The sequence below is a fragment of the Myotis daubentonii genome, chromosome 5 (assembly GCF_963259705.1).
Source record: "Myotis daubentonii chromosome 5, mMyoDau2.1, whole genome shotgun sequence".
Lineage (NCBI taxonomy): Eukaryota > Metazoa > Chordata > Mammalia > Chiroptera > Vespertilionidae > Myotis > Myotis daubentonii.
The window spans coordinates 43,463,775-43,490,751 of record NC_081844.1 but is presented as its reverse complement, the minus strand read 5'-3'; the positions used below and the strand labels follow the sequence as shown (position 1 = coordinate 43,490,751).

The following is a 26,977-nucleotide window of genomic DNA, read 5'->3' as shown; positions in this document are numbered from 1 at the left end:
CCTTAGGTGGTGTGGGATTCTTCTCCAAGAAAAAATATTGAAAAATAAGAAGGGATGTAAAAAAAATTATGGAAAGAGTGGGGGATTCAGGAAACTATCAAAATACATGTATAAAATAATTTTCATAAAAATTATTCTTTAGTTAAATGATAGAAAAACCTTTCAATCTTTTTAAAGGTCTCAAATGTGCTTTTGAAAAATCAAATTACACTTTATTGGATTTGAATTGTAGCATGGGGTTTCCTAACACAAGCATTTTCAAAATTAGAGAAGTTCTACATTAATGAAATAAGATGGGCCTCTAGTAAATAATAGTCAATTTAAGAGAGCTTTTCTTTTTTCTGTTTATTTATCCATTACCATTTATTCTCTCTATGTCCTCTTCCACCTCTACCCACCTCCCCTTCCCCCTGCAATTACAGCACTGTTGTCCATAACCATGAGTTCTCTGGGGTTTTTTTTGTGTGTTTTTTTCTCTGCTCAATCCCTTCCCCCCTAACACCCCTCTCTTCAGCACTTTAAAATCTAGAGGAAATACTCTGTCACATATTGCCCCAAGTTTTTGTATAAAGCAGGAAATATTTTTTAAAGTATATTTTTAATGCAAACTGCACACATGCAAACATTGTAGCTTTTTTGTGTGCTGAATATGAGCTTCATTTAACAGTTAATGCATCCCCAATAAACTATCCTAATTAAAAAGCCACTGGAAATCTCAAGTTATTTGATTGAATTAGGCTGCTCTAGTGAATGGGTCATACTTAAGAGGATTATGCCATTCTTTAGAATTCAGCACACCAGGGATTTAGGTATTTTGTCCCACTTTCATACATCAGCTGTCATTGTTTGCTAAAAGAAAGATTATAGCACCAGTTATCATAGTCTCTCAATTAACCATCGAGTCCTTGAATTCTCTTTACAAGATCTCTGCCACTGATCCTGCATCTTCAATATATCTAGTGACAAGGAACCCACTACTTCATTCCAATCTATTCCATCTTTGAGCATATAGAATAATTTTAGCCATAAGAAGATCCTCCAGAATTGACCTAACATAGTACTCAGACAAATACAGGGTACCCCCCCCCCCGCCCCAAATGTATACACACAATGTCTATAGATTCTATTACATTTTGAAAATGAGATGTATTTTAATAAACACTGCTTTTGTAATTATTCAAAGAGTGTATACATTTTTGGGACACCCTATTTTTTTTAATTGTTATTTTTAAAAATATATTTTTATTGATTTCAGAGAGCAAGGGAGAGGGAGAGGGAGAGAGAGATAGAAACATCAATGATGACAGAGAATCATTGAATGGCTGTCTCCTGCATGCCCCCTACTGGGGATTGAGCCCGCAACCTGGGCATGTGCCCTTGACCAGAATCGAACCCAGGATCCTTCAGTCCACAGGCTGACGCTCTGCCCACTGAGCCAAACCGGCTGGGGGGAGGCGGGGGGGTACAACCTATAGTTTTAAGCCCAGGCTATCACCTGGAAAAACTGTGGACCAATGGAACATTAAATTTGGAGGGAGAGAGTTTAATCATGCTTCTCCCCCTCCCCCAAATTGAGAGTTTGATGAGTGTGAGATAGCCTTTGACAGATAACATGGATTTCTCCCCCTTTTTCTATCACTGTGTAATTTATTTCTCTTACGTCCATGAATTGCCAAAAGGAGAAGGTAGTGATGAAAGGCTTTCTCACCATGTACACAGGCTTGAAAGGATAAAGTGAGCTGTTGGCACTCTTCCTTGTCCCAAGCAAGTCTTAGGAACGCCAAAGAGAGGTGTGGCTGAGGCAGAGACCATGTGCTCCAGATGTCCTGACATACACATCTTGGGCTCAGAATTAGAATCCCTCTCCACAAGACAAGTTTTGAAAGTTTTGCTGTCCTTTACCTGCACAGCAAACACATGTAGCCATTATCTTCAGTGACATTTTTAAATACCAAAAAAAAAACACCCATATATTTTTATGTAAGCAAAGGAACTATTATAACTTCCTGTACCTAGTAAATTGCATACGATAGAGCCTTTGCCCCTAGTATCTGCACCCACGTAATAGTTTTAGAGGGTGTGTTTTTTTTCATTTTGTCTTTTGCAGAGTTTTTATGTGCCTCTGAAGCCCGTTTTTAAAGCTTGTGCCTTGTGTGATCTTAGATGCATGCAAGATATATGGAATGATGGAATGTAGTCAGGTGGAAGGTGCTCTTTTCCTTTGGAAAATATGGATTTTTTTCCTCCAGGGAAAAACATGGATTTTCATGACGAATAAGGAGAGCTTCTTCATCATGAAGAGAAACATATTTTTCAAAGAAAAAAGATTTAAGTCTCTATCTAATCATAACACTAATTTTAGCACTTAAGAAATAATCTAGTCCCTTGGAATGAAATATGAGCCTGAGGTACTTTGCTCTGAAAAAACCAACTGAAATGAGACGTGCCATTTTATTCGTTACTCAGATTGCCAAATATGACAAGGTATAATTAGTCCTGACTTCCTGCTCTTGCTCATACACCTGAGGCCCCTCCCTGCTCCAGCCGCAGCTCCACACACCCAGGATCTGAGGGAAAGCGGGAGAGGCAGCTTTCTTGGGAAATGGCTCACTTTTCTGCAGATTCAAAAGGATGTGCTTGATCTGAGTTGTGGGGAGGAAGACGACAGGTGCGATTTAGAGAACTGCCTGTGTGGCTAGAATCAGAAAGGCAATTGCAAAGCAGCGCTTGCAGAATGTTTGAGACTCTTTGAGAAAATTGATTCAAGGAGCACGTCAGAGGTTAAATCCAGGTATGTGTATATGTAGGTATGCGGTGTGGTGGTGTGTGTGTGTGTGTGTGTGTGTGAAGGTGTGAGTAAAAAATATTGCTCAACATTTTTTGTGAAGGCATTCGCTATTTAATGGACAGGATAGTTGGTGCAGGGCAGGCCCCTGAGTGCTACCTGCTAACAATATAATTCCTGCTGCACCTCACTTTTCATTGTCTAATGAAGACAGATCCCCCCGCTCCCTACACACACAGTGGATACTTCATTTATTATAGCTCCCCTTGAAAAAACTGACCTCTAAAGGTAGACCTCCAGAAGGAATTCAAAATAAAAAGAGGGAAATGCATTCGGGAAAGGGAGCGGCTTTAACATGAGCTAGCCAGGTTTACACTTTAACTGCGTGCACTCACTCTAACTGTTGTTGGCCTTTGTTTTGGGGCTGCTCAGAGATCGGACTGGCCACATTTGATCTCATGACGCACATCGTTAGATAAGACTAGAGCCAGAACACTGCGCGAGGAGGCCACTGAGCCCTCCCAGAATATCCACCAGGTTGGAGAGGCGGATGCTGCCCTCCTTGCCTGCAGCAGCTGAGCGTGGCTGGACTGCCGGGGCCTCCACCAGCGCAGTGCTCGCTGAAGGCTTCTTTGGAGATGAGATGAAAGATAGAGATGCAAAGCCCTTTGACTTCTAACGTTTCAGCTTTCTCAGAGAGAGGTATTCCCCCTCATCCTCTATCCTCACTTCATTGTGTTTCCTCCTCCCTAATCATGATCAGCTGGCAGCACGATGAAGGCCAGACCTGGAGGGGCTAATACACTAGGGCAGTGGTCGGCAAACTCATTAGTCAACACAGCCAAATATCAACAGTACAACGATTGACATTTCTTTTGAGAGCCAAATTTTTTAAACTTAAACTATATAGGCAGGTACATTGTTATTAACTTGATTAGGGTACTGCTAAGGCAGTGATGGCGAACCTATGACACGCGTGTCAGAGGTGACACGCGAAGTCATTTTTTTTGGTTGATTTTTCTTTGTTAAATGGCATTTAAATATATAAAATAAATATCAAAAATATAAGTCTTTGTTTTACTATGGTTGCAAAGATCAAAAAATTTCTATACGTGACACAGCACCAGAGTTAAGTGAGGGTTTTTCAAAATGCTGACATGCCGAGCTCAAAAGGTTCGCCATCACTGTCCTAAGGCTTAGGAAGAGCCACACTCAAGGGGCCAAAGAGCCGCGTGTGGCTCGTGAGCCGCGGTTTGCCGACCACAGCACTAGGGAAAACTATAGATGAAATATTTTCCTTAATTTCGGGGGAGGATGTTCTTCCACTGCGGAGGAAAAGGTTGTGTTCAGTGTGGTTGCTCATGCAGTGCAAGGAACTAGCCAGCAGGCTTGCTAGGAAGTCCGTATGCGAACTGATGTGCGTGGGTTTCTGTAATTCCATAGTCTTGACGATACCAGGAGGACCTGTTGCCCCATGCCCTATTTTGGTTGTGGTCGTTTGGGGTTTCATAATTCCGAGGTAATTATGGTATTTCAATGGGCAGGTTCCAAAAGCATCGGAGACTGACAGCAGTGTCTAATAAAACATCTCCCGTTTTATCCCCTTTGGAATGTAATCCAAGTTACAACAATGGCTAATGATTACCTTCCCTAACTGTAGCAACAGAACAGCTGAATGTGCACCTCTGGCTGTTTCATGTGTGCAGTCTCTCACTCTCGGGCTCTCCGCATAATCCGTTCTTTCCCCCAGCGCTTTGAAGGCTTGGAAACGTTCAAGGCACATTTTCACAGTGCAGGCAACTTTGAAGTGTGACTTGTCAGGTCATGCTGGCTTGTTCGTGTGTTTGCATAGAGGATTGGTGAGGATGAATCTATTTTTTTTTTTTAACTAGCAGGTGTAACTTGAGAATTTGTGAATGAGTGACAGGAGGATTGGGAACCCCTTTATCCCCTCCTATACTGTGAAATTTACTTTTGTCTACGCATGGGAATGAATCGCATTTGCAGAGAGTGAAAATATCCACTAAAACCAAAATCACAATTTCAAGTTGCTCTTCGCAGTGAAGTAGGACAACTACACATCCTGGTATGCCTGGAACAATCCCCATTTGTTCCTGTAATTATTAATGGTAGCCTATTGCACTGTCAGAAATGTCCTGACTTGGACATTTAATATATGGACCATATAATATATGGTCACCCAAAGCATTTTCCAAAAGGGGAATTAAAAAATCAGTAAATTCATGTGCCATGGCAAATGGCAGCTTCTCTCCCCCTACCCCCCAAAAAAAATATTTCTTAGAGTTAACAGTCAAGGATAGATGGGATGTTAGCAATCAGCATTTCACATTGATTCCTGTCTTTAAAAAATAAATTTTAAGTACACTTTGATTTTAAAGAGAAACATCAGTGATTGAGAGAGAATCATGATGGGCTGCCTCCTGCACGCCCACAACTTGAGGATGTGCCCCGACTGGAATGGAACCATGACCTCCTGGTTCATTGGTCAATGCTCAACTGCTCAGCCACACTGGCTGGACATAAGCAAATATTATTTAAACATAGGCCTGGCATATATGTTTCAACTCAGATGCCAACTCTAGCCAACAGACAAGGGCTGCCCAGAGCACCATCTGAGAAGGGCTCTGAAACCAAATCTGGGGCAAGTGGGAATGAGGGCTTTGCACTGGAAGAGGTAGTTGCAAAATGTAGGCCAGGCATTAAATGTTAGTATTGTCGAGTTAGATGGGATGTTAGTGATATAATTCAACCCAGTGTTTCCCAAACTGTGTTCCGTAGAACACTAGTCCTTCAACATGATTCTCAAAACATCTGTTCCTTGTTAAGTAAGCTAGAGAATGATGCCTACCATTGTTCTCTCTCAGAAATTTAGCACAAAGTTCTAAAAAGTTCTATGGTAAAGACTGCTGTTTAATTTTGTTTAACCCAATGAGTGCTCCATAAACCTAATTGGCCACAGAACCCTTTTTCAATGGTATCTGTCAACTTGCTGCAGGACTACTTTCTTGAGACACTAATGAGATGACACTGGTCTAGCTCATTCCTCAAAACACTCAAAGAAGGAAACTCAAGCCTCAAAGAGAACAACGAGATCACATTCAGCTTTAGCTGGTCTATACCAGGCAAAACCAGAACCCTGGACTGCCACCTCCCAGTCCTACATCCTCTCTCCTACATCACCAATGGGGGAAATATTAGGAGCAATCTAAGAGTTCAACAGCTCTGGCAACACAAATAGTGTAGACTTCTGTTGCCTGTTTTTCTAGTTGTTTTTTTAGGGATAGTGATTGAATATCTGCATGCTCAGAGTGTCCAAACATAAAGCTACCTCTATATAAAACAAGATGAAATTATTTATGAAGCTCAGTTTTAGCTAGGCTGCCCCCCACTTCTCTTCTTAAAAAAAATATGTTTTTATCTATTTCAGAGAGAAGAAGGGAGAGGGGGAGAGAATCATTAATCAGTTGCTTCCTGCACACCCACTACTGGGGTTTGAGTCTGAAACCCTGGCATGTGCCCTGACTGGGAATCAAACTGTGACAGCCTGGTTCATGTATCGATGTTCAACCACCACGCCACACTGGTGGCCACGTGTTCCCATTTCTATTTTATCTTTATTTCTTAGGAGATAAAATGACTATAGATGAAAGAATTGCTAGACATAGTCTTGTTTGGAATCAAAATCTATTTTATCATTTCCTGGGCTTTGAATTTCAAAAAGTCAGTCTATTTATTGGTCTCTTTTGGACCATGAGGTTAAAGTATATCTGTCATCCACACAGATTTAGCTATTGGTCTTTGGGTTAAGCAGTCATGAAATGATAGCCATAGTAAATTCAGACAAGGACTTAATTTCACTTTGGTCTGCCTATTAATCCACATGACAGAATAAACATGGTGTGCCTTGTGGTTAGTATGCACATATGTAAAAAATTAAGAAATCTTTGGTGACAAGACAAAAACTGCTCCATGAAAATTAATTGGTGTTTAATTGCGGATGTATGAAACACGATATTTACAGGCGGCCTGCCTTTGAGTTCGGCATAAACAAAATTCATCTTGGGCTTAAGTTGCCAGTTGTGCTTTGGTGGTTCTCCAGCCCATGGCTGGGCACTGCCATTCCCTTGGGAGAAAGGAACACCTGGAAAATATAACCACTGCGGAGCCATTGATGTCTCTGGGTTTTTTTCTCCCTCCCCTTTATTTTTCTTATAATAACATTAAAGAAACTGGTTCCTTCAGTTATTGTCAAGCATGCGCTTCCATGAAACCATGTGGCTGCTTGCGCTCTGGGAGAAGGGGCAGCTGCAGGCTAAATCTGCCATCCTGCAATCATTGACGTCCTTTTGAAGATAAACGTTTCTAGGAAGCACACATCAGTGGAGTTATGGAGCAAAAATAGACATCTTTCAACTTCACTTCGTTTCCCCGTGAGCATGAGAGAACTGGCCTATAGCAGAAAACAAAAACTCAGCTGTTTTTCAAGCTTTTTATTTTCAAGCACCTCGTTGTTTCTATTAAGTGACTTCTCAGATTCACCATTTCCTTAGCAGAGTTGGAGACTATCGGCCAAGATTGATTGGCGATGCTTTATAACGTTTATAAGTCGGATTTGTGCATTTTAAAAGCCACGTGTTTAAAATGCAGGGCACAGAGAATTTCCACGATACATAGTTGTGGCTCAGAAAAAATAAAGCTACCAAAAGAAACTGTCAGTCATGAAATCTGTATTTCCTTTTAAGTGGTAGAATCAGAATAGATAGTATTAGTCAACGTGTAAGCCAAGCGATGCCATATGTGACTTTTTAAAACAAACTATTAGTTTAGTATACTGGGCAGTATATAGTATACTTTGCCAGTGGGTTAATTAGTTCCTGTCATTGAAGCAGTTGAGGTTATTCTCATAAAAATCAGCACCATTGCCCTATCTCAGCGAACCCGAGTGTCCTGAGCTCCCCCAGATGTACTTCCCGACTCCAGGACACAGTGCTGAGCCCCTGATGCTAGTTGCCACAGTCATAGGAGAAGAAAAAGAGGAAGGCCACGTCAGGGAGGACAGTTTTCTTACTGCTCAAGAAGGACAGGATCGGTAATTTTCAAAGACAGCCACTTGCTCAGAGGCAGCTGGGGCCCCCTGATTTTAATTATCCTTCGACCTCTTCTGATCCATAACAGTCGATACAGCCACCCTAACAGTTGATACAGCCACTCACCCCCAACAGTCGGCCTCAGACCAAGTCAGAGGTAACCTTTAACCTCAGCTTGAAATGTAGAATGTGAACAATGAAAGACAGGGTGGGGCAAAAGTAGGTTTACAGTGGTGAGTGCGCAAAACACAGAGTTTATTCTTGTATTATTATTTATTAAGTACTGTATTCTTTCCATAGAAATAACTGTAAGCCTACTTTTGCCCCACTCTGTAGTGAACTTTTCTCTGTAAAACATTGACTTTCAATCCTACCAAATCCTGCTGGTGCCATAATGTGATCCTTCAATTTTCGGCAGCATCTCATTTTTAGGCTAAAAGGTTTGAAAAATCCTGGGTGGGGGTAGGGGGAGGCATTATGAATTAAGTATATATTTTAAACCAGTGGTCAGCAGACCGCGGCTCGCGAGCCACATGCGGCTCTTTGGCCCCTTGAGTGTGGCTCTTCCACAAAATACCACATGCGGGCGCGCACATACAGTGCGATTGAAACTTTGTGGCCCATGCGCAGAAGTCAGTATTTTGTGGAAGAGCCACACTCAAGGGGCCAAAGAGCCGCATGTGGCTCGCGAGCCGCAGTTTGCCGACCACTGTTTTAAACAATCTTGATTTCAATATCCCATCACAGAAATAGAAAGAAATGTGCCATCTTACAGAGCTTTAAATACTATAATTCTTTTTCTCTCTGTGTTAGAATCTTTTATGAATTGAAAGCAAAAATTCAAGACTCGTGATGTCCATTACATTATTCCCACTCTATTAAATTGATCTTAACCTAAGTATTTTATCCAAAGCAAACTCAATCTATAAGTATAAAGCAATAACCAACTTTTAAAGAGTTTTTTAAAGCAGTACATGCTTCCGTGTGATGGAGGAACCCAAGTTCAGTAGATGAAGTGTATTCAGCATCTCCTTGTGTCTGTAATTGAGTTTTCATCTCTCTTTGCCCCACCAGTAGTCTCATGAAGGAAGAAACCCAACCTAGCTGTCATCTGTACTCCCAGTCAGTTCCTTGGTTTAGAATTGAAGAGCAATAAGCCCCTTGATGAATAAATAAATGTTTGATTGATCGAATGAATGAATGAATTAGACATGTTATTACCCAATTAGTGCAAGATTGTTTTCATACCCTATTTATGGCCTTGAAGTCTGACAATCAGTCTAACCCTTAATACTTTTGAATGGGGATTTACTGCACACACTAATTTTTTAAAGTTTCCTTCTCAGCAACCTGTTGTGTGGCAATTATGTAACTAATGAGTAGCTCCACCAGAGATTAGAGAGGAAAAATCAGTAAGCGTTGTTAAAACGTGTTCATCTCCATAGTAAAAAGTTGAGTGGAAGGTGATGTAACAAGTATTGAGGAAAGTGAAATTTTGAAGATTATCTGGATTGAATTGTCCATATTCTCGTGTTTCATTTCTGTAAATAAATGAGTTGCCTACATCGAAAAATATAATGAAAACTCCTTTACAAGGTTGTTAAGAAATAAAACAAGGCCATCTTTACCAAGTGCATAGCCTATGATAGGCATTCGATAAATATTAATTCTCTTTCACTTAATTTGAATTTATATCAGTCCTTAAGAACTATCATTGTTCCCAAATTTTGTGTCATTTCCTCATTCTATGAAATTATAATTATATATTTTAACCATTTTATAGTAGCAAATTTGAAGTATGATTGAAGTTGAAATTTATCCAAGGTACTAAATGGAACTGTAGAGAAAAAGATTTTGATTTTCCAGTATGTTATCCAGTGTCCTATCTACTAGATAAATGGCTTCCAGGTATTACAAATGGAATGTAAAAAAAAAATGTCGGGGGTGTCTTCAAGTGGAATTTTACCCAAGGAGACTCTCTCTTAGTCATATCACATGCTTGCACATGCTCCCTCTAAACCAAACCCTCTTTTCCATTCTTACCTCATTATAAGTAGAAACAGATTTCAGGATATGGAGGGAAGACACAAGGCGTTTTCTAGAAAGAGAGCAAGTTGAAGATGGCTCATGTGTTTCATTGAAGACATTCCCTCTCACCAGGAAAAGCATCCTGATTAATTAGTGATGTCTGCCACAGGCCAAGGAGAGGAGACATTACCTGTGCCATGCATTTACCAAACGTGTACTTAGTCCTGTTTTATGTGCTTTTACATTTTAGCTTGCCATGCCAGTATTGCTTTTTCTAAGTTGCACTAGCAACAAGAATTTAGGAAAAATTTAGGAGGTTAGAATTTAATCAGCAGATCTGACTTTTTTATGTCTTCTTTCAAAAATATTAAGTATTTTGAGGCCTTTGCCAGAAAGCCAATTGAATAATGTCCTTTAAGAAATTAAAAAAAAAACAAACCCACACATGTTTGTAGCACATCTCATCCATCTACTTTGTGGTGTTAAAACTTCAAAATTCTAGGATTCTCTTAGATTAGATAAGAAGGTGATTTTTTTTTTAAGTATATTTTATTGATTTTTCACAGAGAGGAAGGGAGAGAGATAGAAAGTTAGAAACATCGATGAGAGAGAAACATCGATCAGCTGCCTCCTGCACATCTCCCATTGGGGATGTGCCTGCAACCCAGGTACATGCCCTTGACCGAAATCGAACCCGGGACCTTTCAGACCACAGGCCGACGCTCTATCCACTGAGCCAAACCGGTTTCGGCAGAAGGTGATTATTTTTGATCTGCTGCATACACAGTGGGCCAGGCTGATTTTTCTCTTCTGATATGTGCATTAAATTGATTAGAGTTTCATTTTATGCTTTTTAAGTGCAGTTCATTTTGAGTAGGTGAGAGTAGATAAAGTTCTCTCCATATACATATTAAGACAGAAACTATGATAGTTATTATTAAGCTGTTTCGTCAGTCCTTTGTTTGTAAGCTTATTCTTCTTTGATTTGTTCAATGTTTTAATAGGTTTTGAGTTAATTTTTTGTATGGTGACAGAGCTTAAAAATAGCATGCTAAGTAAAATAAGTCAGATGGAAAAAGTCAAGAACCATGTGATTTCATTCCTTTGTGGGATAGAAAACTGCAAGCAACAAATGAACAAACAAAACCTCATAGACACAGAAAACAGAATGGTGGTTACCAGAGGGAAAGGGAGGTGGGGAAGAGGTAGTGAAAGGTAAAGGGAGTCAAATATATGGTGACAGAAGATTTGACTTTGGATAGTGAACACAATGCAATATACAGATGATGTACCATAGAATTGTACAGTTGAAACCTATATAATTTAACCAATGTCACCCCAATAAATTTTTTTGTGATGAGAAACATAAACCAATTTTCCATCTTTTTTTCAATTATGGTTCACATTCAGTATTATTCTGTATTAGTTTCAGATGTACAACATAGTGGTTAGACAATCATATACTTAAAATTTTAAATGTAGGCTTTATTATTATTCAGGTATGGTAAGGCCAGTATATCATGGGATGATTACCATTGAAAGATTGTTGCAGTTCCCAAGAGTAGGAAGCATACTATACTGGTGAGGGTGGGGGTGGGGTGGGGTGGGGCACATAGGGAAGCTTCAGAGTTGGTGAGGAGGCAGAGGGAGCAAACTGAAACATGGGCAAGAGCCTTTATTGCGGTTTCCATGAGAAGGAATGGATGAAGCAACGTAACCAGATTTAGGGTTGGCCATTCTGAGTAATTTCAGTGGGCTCTGGAGCATAGAAGTTGTCCCTAGTTGCTACCTGAGTCTGGGGTGATTAAGACAGGGGGCTCATGGCCCCAAGTTTGAGAGCCCATAGAGGAGGTGGTGGTGATGTGGCTCTGGACCGGTGAGTTTTCATTTGAAAGAAGTGCTTGAAGGAGAGTCATTTACTAAAGCTACGAACTGGCCATTCCTGGGAAGGGCCCTGTTGCTGGGCCATTCCTAGCTCCAATGTGCAAACGGTTCCAATCGTAAACTAAACACACATTTATCTAAATATTGGCTGGGAACCATGCTTCCCTTTTTGTTGCTAAAGGGAGTCTACCATCTAAATATTTGCAGGGGTGTTTTTTTCTCCTCCCCTTGAGTCACTCCCTATCTTCCTAAGTTTAACAACACAGAACTGATCACTTGACAGGTACTTACATCAGTAACAGTTTGACTTTCCCTGACAGTGTCAAAGCAATATAATGACTCATGCTAATTATTATGCTTACTACCTGATTTGGATGAATTTAGTCTTTTCTGTGCACTATATCTTCTATGTGTTACAATCTGAGATGCTTTTTAAGTTTTATTCACAGAGTTGGAGAATAAAACACATGAGTGTTTAAAAAACAAAACACAGGTCACCCAAGAAGTTTGTAAGCACCAACCATTTCACCCTAAGCAAGTGCTAAAGGTGTAATGAACCATTTTAGGAGACTAAATATATGTGTTAGACTGTCGCAGAAGATGAATTTGTTGCCTTAATCTTTCTGCCAGTATTAAAATATATTTCAAGCATTTTATTGTGCTTACTGATTATTTTCTTCAGCCTTACACTTATCATTATTGCTCAGATTATAATTGATCTTAATTCATTTTTTTTAAACTACAGTTTCCATGGGATAAATATGCTAGAAAAGCATTTGGCAACTACACATGGGATATTAATTAGATGCTAAATGAGAAAGAATATCATGGTCAAATAAGTAAATGCTAGATTAGACAATGTTAAACAAATTCTTTTCTGCAGGATTTCTCAGGGCCTTTGATAAGAAAATGTGAATTGCAAACGTCAGTTCACACTGATGGACTGATATATAATATGTAGCATCTGCCAAATCTAGCAGGCCACAGATCCTTCACTACTTGTTTATTCATAGAAAGCATATTCTAAAGCAGTGGTTCTCAGCCTTCCTAATGCTGTGACCCTTTAATACAGTTCCTCATGTTGTGGTGGCCCCCAAACATAAAATTATTTTCATTGCTACTTCATAACTGTAATTTTGCTACTGTTATGAATCGTAATGTAAATATCTGATATGCAGGATGTGTTTTCATTGTTACAAATTGAACATAAAGCATAGTGATTAATCACAAAAACAATATGTAATTACATATGTGTTTTCCGATGGTCTTAGGCGACCCCTGTGAAAGGGTCGTTCGACCCCCAAAGGGGTCGCTACCCACAGGTTGAGAACTTCTGTCCTAAACGATGCTGATGCTGCTGGTCCAAGGATCACACTTTGAGGAGCAAGCAGTTAGGGCAGGAGTTGGCCAACTTTTTCTATAAAGTCCACATAGTAAATATTTTAGGATTTGTGAGCCGTAGAGTCTTTTGCAAATACTCAACTTTGTCATCCTAAAGCAAAAGCAGCCATAGACAGTAGGTAAATGAATGAGCATGGTTGTGTTCCCAAAAAATTGATAGATCACGAAATTTGAACTTTATATAATTCTTTAAAAAAATATTATACTTTTAAAAATTTTCCATTAAAAAATATAAAAACCATGTCTTAGCTCATGGGAAATAGAGAAAAAGCAGTGGGCCTGCAGCAGGCTGCACATTTGCTGAACTGTGAGTTAGAGGTCAAGAAATACACTCCCGTGGAGAGTCAGTGGAGGTTTCCCTATGAAGCACATGTAACCAAAGCAACTAATCTTTTATTTTAATATATATTGTTATTGATTTCAGAGAGAAGGGCGAGATATAAACATCAATGATGAGAGAGAATCATTGATCCGCTGCCTCCTGCACACCCCCACTGGGGATTGAGCCCACAACCCAGGCATGTGCTGTGACTGGGAATCAAACCATGACCTCCTGGCTCATAGGTTGATGCTCAACCACTGAGCCATGCTGGCTGAGCAAATCTTTCTCTTTTTTAAACCTTTATTACATTTTGTTCATGCTTCCTTTTTCCTCTAATAGTTGGTTTATGGATTTTTTATGAAAGATTAAAAAAATTCTAATTGGCATCTCAGACAGACAAACACCTCAACTAGTTTCAGAGTTTACCAGGTATTCTTTCTGTTCCCTGTGGTATGTAATGCAATGCTTTCCACATAGAAGATGCCAAGCAAGCAGGTGTCTGATTGCATTTAATCTGTCAAAGGGGCCTTTCACGTGGCTGTAAGGAGGAGGAGCTCCTGGGTGGGATTAATGTAGAGTGTAAGGAGAGACTTCCAAGGAGGGGAACGTGGGCAAGTAATACATGAGGGCCGTGTCAGGGACAATAAATCCGTGCAAATATTTGACAGAAACAGCGGATTAGTATAGGAAAAGGATAGAAAATAAAATCAGGGCCAAGTTCTATGGAATGCCTCAACACAGATCTGAAGTTTAGGGGATGATGTATGTAGGGAACAGTTTCAAGAACTTTAATCTGCTACAGGATATAGAAAAGATCCATAACTTACTGGAGATGAAGAGATCAATGAAAAGATTTAAGATTAATTAAAATGTAAGCCACAGTTCTCATGGGTGAAGACCTGGACTGTGACCCTGGAAGGAGAACAGAGAAGAATGAACTGAACGATGGCTCCAGGCTGGAATGCTCTCCAAGACTTTAGAAAACAAAGGAAACCACGAAATACCCTGGAAGCAGGAAATACTGCTCTTCTCAGTTGCCTCCAGAGTAACCTGCATGCATTGTGTAGGCTGCTCCATTGACTGGGGGGTGTGTGTGTGTGTAAGGTATCTTAATTCCCCAAGTCATATATGTTTTGTGAGTATCCCATATTTATTTTTAATGAAGTTTCTGGAGAGATAATACTGGAGTATTAACAATCTGGAGTGTTAGCAAACAGATTTGCTTTGTTAACATTATTTTCAGATTAAATATAGACACATACCTATTTTAAGCTATATAAATACAGACAAAAAAAGCTTTCTGTACCATATTTTTACAAAAAGGGTACCAAGGCCAAAGAATTTTCTAGAAGATTAGACTCAGAGGAAATCTCCAAGTGCTAATTAAGAGCTCAATGGACAATACAGTCCCAGAGACTTCAATCCTTTCCATTGTAAGTGGCACATTCCTACGTATTTCTTTAAAAATAAATCACATTTGGCGGGAGGTGGTGGGGAGGAGGTTGGGGCAGCTTCATAGTTTTTATGAAACTCCTGTGGAGAGTTTGAGGTGCTGGGGGAATAAAGGAAAGAGTGTGAGAGAGAACTTGTGTTAAAATAGTCTGGCAGCTTGCAGCCTCCCACACCAACGTCCTGGTTGTTTGGGGAAGGAAAAGTGCTGACCAGCAAAAATGAATTACAACTGCTCCATTTCTCTAGTTGTGGAAGCCAAGCGGTCTGCTAGAGACATTTGTAAATATCGGAAATGTGGAAGGCATTAAATCTATTATTGCTCCGTTGATCAGAAGTCTTAGGGTCAATGAAAATATTGCTGCCTCTGATATTTTTAACGCGATGATTAGTTTCCCTTGGTACAATAGATATTTTGAGCATAACGTTTGTATTACTTTCATATTTTTCTTTAGATAAGAGTAATAGATAAAAGTGGAAGAAATGTAAGAGTCATTTATTATAAAACATTTTATAAGACACTTTGAATTTCTGTTCCTTTTCTTCTGCAACTGGAATGGTCTCGTCAAGTTGGACAATGTCGCTCCTTATTTCCAGGTTAATAAAACATACAGGGTGCTTTACAAACAAAACCTGTGGGAATTGTCTAGTCATGCATCTAACGGTCTAAAATGTAGAGTTCCCATCAGTAATGTGGACACAGCTCTTTTTTTTTTAATTTAAATTCTTTAAAGTATTGCATGAGTCTCCTTTTTCCCCCCATTGACCTCTCCCTGGCCACTCCCACCCCCCAGCACATGCCCTCACCTCCCTAGTGTCTGTGTCCATTGGTTAGGCCAGTGGTCGGTAAACCGCGGCTCGCGAGCCACATGTGGCTCTTTGGCCCCTTGAGTGTGGCTCTTCCACAAAATACCAAGTGCGGGCGCGCACATACAGTGCGACTGAAACTTCGTGGCTCATGCGCAGAAGTCGGTTTTCGGCCTGGGCGAGTCTATTTTGAAGAAGTGGCGTTAGAAGAAGTGGGGGGATGTCGGTCGGTCGGTCGGTGGGGCGACAAGACGCGGAGCAGGTGGGCCGAGGGATACGTAGCGTGGGAGAGGCACGCTCAACTCATGCACAAGACGAGTGTGGATGGGAGAGTTGGAAGGGGTCGACCTCAGCGAACGGACCTCAATCAGATTGAGGATGTTTTTAGCAAAGGCCAGCTTAGGAGTACCCTAATTAAGTTAATAACAATGTGCCTACCTATATAGTTTAAGTTTAAAAAATTTGGCTCTCAAAAGAAATTTCAATCGTTGTACTGTTGATATTTGGCTCTGTTGACTAATGAGTTTGCCGACCAGTGGGTTAGGCTCATATGCATGCATACAAGTCCTTTGGTTGATCTCTTACCCCCTAACCCCCTGCCTTCCCTCATTGGTTGGACTGTCTGTTTGATGCTTTTATGTCTCTGGTTCGATTTTTGTTCATCAGTTTATGTTCATTACATTCCACAAATGAGTGAGCTTATGTGATATTTATCTTTCTCTGACTGGCTTATTTTGCATAGCATAATGCTCTCCAGTTCCATCCGTGCTGTTGCAAATGGTAAGAATTCCGTGTTCTTTACAGCAGCGTAGTGTTCCATTGTGTAGATGTACCACAGTTTTCTAATCCACTCATCTGCTGATGGGCACTTAGGCTGTTTCCAAATCTTAGCTATGGTGAATTGTGCTGCTATGAACATAGGGGTGCATATACCCTTTCTGATGGTGTTTCCATTTTCTTGGGATACATTCCTAGAAGTGGGCTTACTGGGTCTTTTTTGATCAAACAAGCATCTGATTATAGAGCACCCAGGCTTCCACTTCTGCTTTATTATTTTAACCACCGCCATTTCCTTTCTTTCTCTCTTCTGTCCTTTGGCCCCATTTGACCTGCAGATGGTTCTGTGAGGGGAAGGAGCTGCACAACACTCCTGACATTCAGATCCACTGCGAGAGTGGGGACCTGCACACCCTGGTCATCGCAGAAGCCTTTGAGGAAGACACAGGTCGCTATACCTGTCTGGCTACAAACCCCAGCGGCTCAGACACAACATCCGCTGAGGTGTTCATTGAAGGTGAGGAGAGGTGCGGGGCAGCGGTCAGCGGTGTGCATGGTCTAACAGCTTCAGCATCGCAGGGCTTCATTGTGAATATGCTTCCCCAATGCAAACAGCACAATGGTGTTGTGACACAGAACTCATTTCTCCCAAAAAATGTATAAGTAAATCGAACCGTCCTGACACTTAGGCATGCATCAACCGCATCTAATGTCAACATGTGTTCCTTTCCATTTGAAACATTTCAGTTACATTAACTTAACTTATTTAAAATGTAAAGCACCCAATTTACTTTTGCTTTCTCTAGGGAAAAAAGAATGGAAACATATTGAAATACTGTATCTATCAGCCGAAGTTAAACTCTAAATTATTTAGGAAATTGTGAGAATAAGGGAATATTTTTAAGTATTCTCATTTGTATTAAATTCTAGAATTTTCCCTTTTTTAAGACTCTGCTATTCCTGATAACTAAGACTTAAAGAGGGGCAGGCAGAGAATAGAATGTTTCTATTTCTATCAATTCACTTTGGACAAGACTCAGCCTGTAGAGAATTAGAAACCTTGATGTCAGAGTATATAGTTTTAGATTATCGTTGCATTGTGATCGGTGCCAATAATTTAAGTTGGAGGTGTTTTAAGCACCGCAGTGTTATATCATCTCTAAATCCATAAATCAATATGCATCTTTTCAAAATACTAATTAAAATACAGAGAGAAAGTTAAAATTCCTGAGGTCTCCACCACATGAATCTTCATCTTTGAACTACTTTTCAATGTTTAATACAGCCTAATTTCTTCCTTATTTAAAGTAGAAGAAAGCAGGATGTGAGCGCCTTCAAGAACTGACAGTTTGGTTTTAGAAGTAACCTGTTATCACTCATAAAAGTGTGCACCTTGACTTCTGCTAAAAGGTTCCTCTGCATTATCTTTGAAAGCAAACATCTGTGAACTCCTCGAAGGACCTTGCCCTGTTAATGAAAGCAAACATTCTGTTTCTAGTAGTAACTAATACTTACATGGGACTTATAAATGCACACATAATACACATACGTAACCATTTACACTTCACAGAAAGCCTATGAGGTATTATTAGTAGTCCCTTTTTACAAATGAGTAAACTGAGATCCAGAGAGGTTAGAGAGACTCATTCAAAGTTACACCAGGATGGAAACCCAGGCAGTCTCTCCCCAGGGCCCATATTCTTAACCACTGTGTCCTACACACATCAAAGTGCTAAAGTAAGAGAAGAAGAATAACAAAGGTTTTTAACATTTAACAAGTTAGCAGTAAGTATTAGTCTTGGGCAAACTGTGTAGCAAACTCCTTGAAATATTTTGGAATGTCATAAAAGGAACTTAAAGCTTCCATTAAAAACCTGTTCGTTAATGATGATCAGGCTCGTCACCCAAATCCAAGTTCAGATAGAGCACCTTAAAATTAAAGACTTTACCTGCTTTCAGCACTGGTAGGACTGTGGTGAATTTTAGTGTGTTTTGCTTCTATGCTACAGATGCTCCATGAATTCACAGCAGTTTAAGTCATAGCCTATGGACTCAATTCAGCCAGCACTTTTTAAGGCCCTACTGTGTGTGAGACAGTGCAGGTACAGATATGATGAAGACACAGTTCCTGATATCTAATAGCAGAGATGGGCATATTTAAAAAAAAAATATAAAATGATAGGTGATATTATAATAAGTGATATGATGAAATATATGAAGTATTATATGGTTACAAATGAACTTTAAAAATTAACTGCAGTATCTATAAGATATGCTCACTTTTCACATGAAAAGAGGAAAAATGTCTCTATCTCTGAAACTGGTTTCAGTATCTCACTCCGGTAGACCCAAACCATCCACAGCACGGTCTTTACTGTTATTTATTTAAACGTGGTCTTCATGTAGAAGCTTCTGAACCACCAGTCCTCTTCCACCTTTGAAATCACCTGCGAGAGCTACTCAATGTGGGGAAATGCACCCCTGGTGCTATATGCATGTATGTTTCATGCCCTGGACTTTGGCAAAGACAGTGGGTTATTTTTTCCAATGCACAGTTTCCCACATGATAACACTGAACTCACTTAGCCAACCCGCCACTAGGTGTCTGTGACTTCAGATAGACTGTGTGTGAAGAGGAGGATAAGGAAGCTGGACAGAGAATGAAGAGCTATTAAGATTCAGCCTCCAGTGCCTAATATAAAAAAACTAGCTCATTGGCCTTGTAAAATATGGGTAATAATTTTTAAAAATACCTGAGAGATTTCAGTATATTTTTATCCCTGAGAACAAGAACTTTAGGTAAATTCTTAGGCTATTATGACTGCAAGTAAGAAAGCTTCCTATTTTACTTATCCAGCACTAAATTAGGCTCAGCCATATCTCTATTGAATTGTTTCCTAAAGCATGTTATTAACAGGTCAGCATGTAGTCACCCAGGGTCTATCAGGGTGTAGGAAGTTTTCTATAGAATTAAAAAATCCAAACAAAGCCTTTCCTAAAATTTTACCAACCTACTGGTTGGAAACCATCTAAATTTCACTGTCTTATGGGGCAAGTTTTAGAGCGATACAAAAGAAATTACAGCTTAAGAACCAGCTAACATTTATTTAGTGTTAGCTAGGAACCAATCACTTCATTTTTATATGAAAAATTACCCCATTTTATGGTTGAGGAAATTGAAGCTTAAAGAGGCTAAGTAGTGCCAAGATCGCATACAACACACACACATGCACACATGTGTGCAGGTGCTCACACCCCCACACACATAGCACTCAAGAATTCAAAACCAGGCAGTCTGACCCCTGAATCTGCCTTCTTCACCACTCACTCCAGAATAAAATGTAGATGAACTCATTACTGTGGCAGCTGTAATCACTTCAAGCTATTCAGGGCACGTATTGAGCACTGTTTAGAGAATTTACTAAGGAATTACCGTAAGCAGGCAGTGATGTAGACACTGCGGGCACGCAGGAGCATAGGATAGGCCTGTGCTCTGACTTCCCTAACACTCCCGTAGAGGAGGGAGAATAAAGCAGTGCACTCATCAATCATCCCAACACCAGCCAGTGCCAGGAAGAAGGAAAAGGTGGCTGGTGAGGTCCGGGGATCAGGAAGGCCTCTCTGAAGAGATGACATTTGATCTACAACCTTGACCCCGAGAAGAAACCCACTGGAAGACTGGGAAAGAGTGCTTCACACAGAGGGCTCAACCCAAGGTCCTGAGAGGGGAGGACCAGATGTGTTCGAGGGACAGAAGGAAGTCCAGGGTGGCTGGAGCATAATAGAGAAGAGACAGCTGGGAGGGTTGGGCAGGGGCCAGTTCACGTGGGACTTAGGGCCTTGTGGCCACTGTTAGCAGTGTCACTGTTAGTGGCCTTTATTTTCAATAACATCACAAATCATGGAGAGTTTAAACAGAAAAGTCTCATTAGCTGATTTATACAGGGTGGGACAAAAGCAAGCTTACACTTGTGAGAACCCAAAGCAGTTTATTCTTGCATTCTTATTAGTTACTGTATTATTGCCATAGGAACAACTGTTAACCTACTTTTGCCACACCCTGTCTTTTTAAAATTCTTGCTTTAACTTATAATGGGAGACCAGTTAGAAGCCCGTTGCAGCAGCACAGAGGAGAAATGAGGGACTTCAGGAGGAGATGGTATAAATGGAGGTGGGAGGGGGGGGGTCAGAATTGGGTTAAGAATTCAGGGGTAGACTCCAAAAGCTGAGCGCTCAGTGGACTGGATGAGGGGAGGAGGGGATGAAAGGAACCAGGCAGCTCCACCGCCTTCAGCTTTACCAGGTGTGTGGCCCATGCTGCCAACCTCTGGAATGGGGGGACGGGAGGAGCAGGGTTAGGGGCCAGGGAAGGGCGTGTGCTGTTTTGAACTTGCTAAGTTTGAAATTCCTACTTAGGTAGGCAAGTGGATGTGTCATGTCAGTAATTGGACATATGCCCACAGTCTAGCCCACAGGGCTGAGTGAAATATCTGGGAGAGTCAGGACGTCGATGTAACTAAGACTCTGGGACTGGGCATACCTACCAGGGAGGAAGGGAGTGAGAGAGAGAAAGGGAACCAGGTCGGAGCCTGGATAATCCTTCCTGGTTGTGGGAGTTCCAAGAGGGGAGATGCCAGGGAAGGAGAGGAACCAGGCAGAGTGTGTGCAGGAGGCAGGAGGGGGTGTTGCAGGAAGGAGGGCGATGCCAGCTCTGTCCATTCCTGCTGAGGGTCCACTCAGATGAGGGCAGGAGGCAACCGCAGGGTTTGGCAGCTGTGGATGTTAAGCAGGAGGGATCTGGGCAACCTGGACAGGACCAACCATCTAATGCAATGAGTTGAGAAAAGCTTGCAAAATATGGAAAGAGAAGCAACAAATAATAGATGGTGTTGGGGACATTTTGTTCAAACGCCAGCAGGCTCGAAAAGTGCGAGATCAAAAAAAGATTTTTAATTGAGGTATAATTGACAGATAATAATAGTTTCAGGTATACAATATGATTCGTTTTAGTATATATGATGAAGTGAGCACCAGAATGAGTATTTAAAATCCATACGCCTATTACTATACATAGCTATAGTTTTTTCTTCTTGTGATTAGGATTTTTAAGATCTACTTTCGATTATATGATGCAGTATTAACTATAGTTGCCATGCCATACATTGCATATCCAGGACTTAATCTTGTAACGGGAAGTTTGTACCTTTTGACTCCCTTCAGCCATTTCATCACCCCTCTAACCTCCCACGTCTGGCAACCACCATTCTGTTCTCTGTATCTATGACTTTGGGTTTGTGCTTTTTTTGTTTTTAAGATTCCACATATAAGTGGCATCTTACGGTGTTTGCCTTTCTCTGTCTGATTTATTTCACTTAGCATAAAGCCTTCAAAGTTCATCCATTTGGTTGCAGATTTCAGCACTTCCTTCTTTTTATAGATAAATAATATTTCAGAGAGTGTGAGTGTATATGCGTGACTCACATTTTCTTACCCATCCATCCATCGATGGAAACTTAGGTTGTTCCATATCATGGCTATTGTAAACAAGGCTTCAATGAACATGGGGGTGCAGATATCTTTTCGAGTTAGTGTTTTTGTTTCCTGTGAATAAATACCCAAATGTGGAATTGTTGGATAAGAAAGTTGGATTTTTGCAGTTAGTTTGTTTGTTTTCATACCAAAATTAATAGAGTTTGTTTATATGCTGATGAAAATAATCCAAGAGAAAAAAGATACGTGGATTTTGCAGAATGGAGGGAGAATAAGATAGAGCAAAGCCTTTGCAGAGGAGAAAGGAAGCTGAATCCGGCCTGCACGGTGCTGGGTGGTGAGGGGGGTGCTCTCAAGGACTAGAAGGCAGCGAGATATTCTCACCAATTTCATGATGTGAGCAGGAAAGGGAAACATGCAAAGTAAGTACAAACATGTCACGTTTCCACCACCTCACCCCTCCTGGTTGCAAAAAGGATTACACAGGTCATTATAGATTTAGGAGCACCAAGCAGGACAGGATGGTGGCTCTGAAATGTGGAATGAAAGAAGGTGGATTAAACTGGACCTTGTGGATAGGGAGTTGGGTCTGAGAGAGAGGAGAGCAGGGCACCATCAAAAAGGTAGGGAGTGGCCAAGTGCCCATCAGTAGATGAATGGATAAAAAAGCTATGGTACCTTTACCGTGGAATACTACTCTGCCATAATAAGGAGGAAAATGTTAGCCTTTGCAACAGCTTGGGTGGACCTGGAGGGTATTATACTAAAGCAGTGGTCGGCGAACTGCGGCTCGCGAGCCACATGCGGCTCTTTGGCCCCTTGAGTGTGGCTTTTCCACAAATACTTCTGCGCATGGGCCACAAAGTTTCAATTGCACTGTACATGCACGCCCGCACGTGGTATTTTGTGGAAGAGCCACACTCAAGGGGCCAAAGAGCCGCATGTGGCTCGTGAGCCGCAGTTTGCCGACCACTGTGCTAAGGGAAATAGGCCAGTCAGAGAAAGACGAGTACCATATGGTTTCACTCATAAGTGGAATTTAATGAACCTGAACTACCAAGCAAAATAGAGACAGACTCATAGATAGAAAGCAGGCAGACAGCTCAGGTGGGGGCGGGGGGAGCTTTGAAGGGGTGGGGGAATTGAACAGAAAAAAGAAAAAAGAACTCATGGACATGGACAACAGTATGGTGATTGTGTGTGTGCGGGGCGGGGAGGGGGGATAGAGGTGAAAGAGGGCATAGAGGGGATAAATAGTGATGGGGAAAAATAATTTTTAAAAAGGGAGAGGGCAGTAATATTCAAGCTTGGTGCATGTTGGCAGATTCTAGTTAATATTTTTTTCTAAGTTCTCAATTTTTTGGAATGATCAAATAAAACATGCGCCCCTTTTAAGTGACGTTTTGGCACATGCTAAGACGTTATATGAGTAACTGCTCCTGTTGATCCCAGCAAGAAAAAGCCTCGTTGAACATAAGGATTCTTCTGCTGGCTTTTGGGAAAGTGTTTAGAGAAGCTGAAGAAGTCTAAGCCCAACTTGGCCATTCTTTCACAACGTTTTCTGAGTAGCTTAGTTCCTAGCCACCATGACCTTGAGCAGTCACTCGCTGGCTCTGAATTCCACTTCTCCGTCTGTGCATGGAGGAAATTAGATTGTTGTAAGGACCGAATGAGCTAATTGCCTAGAGCTGTGCCTGGCACATAGTGTGAGCTATCATTATTATTATTACCAAAAAAAAAGCACATTTTCATTTTTAAAAATCTGAAACATATGCATAAAAAGAAAATATAAAAATCACATGTAATTTTGCTATCTTATGTTCTATATTTGTATATTTTACTGTGTACTCTTTTGTACCTGGTTTTTAAAATTTAACCTATTTTTATATAAAATATGATTGAGTAACTAAGAGATTAAATAATTTGCATGAGGTCATAAAATAGAAAGCAGTGGCAACAGAATTTACACTCAGATTTTTTGAACTTGTTGAATGATTATTGCTATGCTGGTAATTATAGCAACTGAGAAAGAAGGGAGGAGAAAAATGAGTAATGGGGCCAGAGTATATTTAGTCCTTAAATTTTGAAAGGCAAAACATGTATAAAAGGATAAACTTCATGACGATATTTTCACTAAATTCAGGATTTTAAAAATACACACATGCATGTGTGTATATATACATTTTTAATGGTTGATCTGCTTTTAAGAAGACTTCTTATTTTCTGATGCTGTGTGATTTCCATCTAATTTGTTTTTACTCAGAAGTACACATTTTTTTTTAAATCATGAAAGATACCAGATTGACAAAAATAGAAGTTAAAATACTGATTTTATGAATATGGGGAAATGGGCATTTTGTTATATTGCTATTTTATACACCTTTCTGGTGAAATGTTTAAAAATGAAAATAATACATATATCCATTAATGAATAATAAAGTTATGGTGAATCCACACAGATGAGTTTGAAGCAGACACTAGAAAATTATAAAGGTACATATTTATTTATTGACATGTATTAAATGTAGGAAAAACAATAATTGAGCAGTATAATAGGATTGTCATCTTACTTTTTAAAATATGTTTAATTCTTTTTCTATGTCCATAAGCATAAACTTTAGAAGGATGTGGTTCAAGTGTCTGGTTAGTGGTATTTCAAATGATTTTTTTCTTTAATTTTCGCTATTGGACATTGTATGGGTTTTTTCCTACTAGGAAGTATTAAATTGCTGAAGTTTTAAAAATGAAAAGGTAATACCTTTTTTAAATATATATTTATTGATTTCAGGGAGGAAGGGCAAGGAATGGAGAGAGAGAACATCAGTGATGAGAGAGAATCATTGATCAGCTGCTTCCTGCAAAGTCCACACTGGCGATTGAGCCTGCAACCCGGGCATGTTCCCTGACCAGGAATCAAACTGTGACCCCCTCCTGGTTCATAGGTCAATGTTCAACCACTGAGCCACGCTGACAGGGTGGAAAGGTAACACCTTTTAAAGTGAAGGGAGAAGGCTCATTTTTGGTGACACTTCCACCTGCCCTTTATCCCTAGAGTGAAGCGGAGAACACAGTGTTTGATTCCTTTGTACTATGTGGGAGGCAATACAGAAACCGTTAGCATTTAAGCAGGTAAATATCTGATACACAGATAGATAGTAACTGCAAGGGCTGGAACGTGTGCCTCCTTCAGATCGGAGCCTACAGAAAACACTGAGCGTGATGGTTTGATAAATACAGAGAAAAATGTTAACCTGAGACAGGAGTGGTGTTTCCTGACCGGCAGGTGCAAAGCAGATGACTCAGGCAGGAGACAGGAGAGGAGAGGGAGGGAAGGTGCCCTGCGGGGAGGGCAGGGAACGGCTGGCACAGATGGGGAGATCTGATCTGCTACCATCTGCAAGAGCTGCTCTGACACCTGAGACAGAAGGTGACATTGAGATTTCACAAGGGTTGGACAGGTGTGCGAAAACTAGCGAATGTATTACCAGGGGACACTACCCTTTTTGGTCCTTTATGTTTCTCTGAAAATCAGCTAGAAAAAGGTAGTTAAAAAAGAATGAGAATAAGAATGTCTTTCTAAATAGAGGTAATCAGATGGGACTTTTTTAAAAAATGATTTAAATGTTCAGAATTATATGAAAAATAGCCGTTTCTCTCCCCAATTTCAGGCCACTTTGAGAGTGTCTGTGATAGCTCCCGTGGGGCTTCTGCCGGGCCTCTCTGTAACACGCTCATGACTCCAGTGCAGTTGATCTCGGTCAGGTTCCCATGACTTTCTGACAACCAAGCCTGCTGGTTTTTTCTGTGTCCCTGCTCAATTTCTACCGCCTCATCAAACTTTCTCCTTGTCTGTCACCTAGTTGGTACATGGCTTGCTGTTTGCTTCCCTCTGCTTCCCCCCTCTTCCCTTCTCCCTCAGTGCATCCTGCACAGTTAATTTTCCCAGTCACCACTCAGTACCTAGATGTACAGTCCAAACACTTTGGCCCTGATATTCCACCCTGCGTTTCTAGACTTGCCTCCCACCATTGCCACCCACCACCCCAAGATGCTGCTCTTCTCTGGTTGCAAAGTCTACTGCCTCTCCCCACACAACCTTGCAATTCCTTAATCCCATTCATCCCATCAGAAGTTAAAGGCCTGCCATGAGCAAGACATGAAGCTGAGCCCTCCGAGGGATGGAGACATGCTCAGTACAGGGAGGTCAGATGGAACGGGCACGCCACCACTGCTTCCTAGTTATGTGACCTTATGCAAATTACCTAAGCTCCTGGTTCCTCCGTTTTCTTATCTGTAATCTCACTCTCCTCATAGTGAAGCTCATTATTATAATAATTAAATGCTATGAGGTGTCTAGCAGACAGCCAGGCAAATAATAAGTACTGAAGAATTGGTAGTTCCCTTCCAAACACCACTTCAATTCCCAAAGAACTTACACTTTCTAGCAGATGCAGTGTAATAAGTGATGTGAGTACTGTAAACAAGAACAGTAGGAATCCAGAGAAGACAGAGCACAGAAAAATGAGTAGGCTGATCTTAAAAGATAGAATATCCAGGAATGACTGGGTAGGCGTTTCCTATAGGAATGAGTAACCAACACTGGATGTTCATCTATTTAGAGTCCCCAGCTCGGTGACACCGTCCTCGCCACTCTGCTTAATATCGCTCCCACTGCATTCCCATTGCTCCCAACACCCCACCCTGCGACATGTTTTTTATATCACTCACCACCATACCATGTATTTATTTACCTTGTCCATTGTGTATGTTCTCAAAAGAATGGAATCTCTGCAAAAGCAGGTGTGTGTGTGTGTGTGTGTGTGTGTGTGTGTGTGTGTTTTCTTCACTGTGGTTTTCCCATTACTTAGTGGGATATACACCAGGGATCATGTTCAGCTCTCTGGATCAGGGTTATGTGATGTGGAA

General features: G+C 40.7%; 1 protein-coding gene across 4 annotated transcripts in view; it reads left to right on the top strand.

The window, feature by feature from the left end:
- Positions 1–26,977, top strand: part of PALLD (palladin, cytoskeletal associated protein) — a 393,658-nt gene that overhangs the window by 142,114 nt on the left and 224,567 nt on the right. For 3 of the 4 annotated variants that reach the window (XM_059697670.1, XM_059697669.1, XM_059697672.1), the window contains exon 2: positions 16,900–17,078. In XM_059697670.1, coding sequence (XP_059553653.1) covers positions 16,900–17,078 — 179 coding nt within the window. Of the gene's footprint in view, positions 1–2,579; positions 2,792–16,899; positions 17,079–26,977 lie in introns of those variants that run through there. The other variant, XM_059697671.1, reaches the window with a different exon arrangement.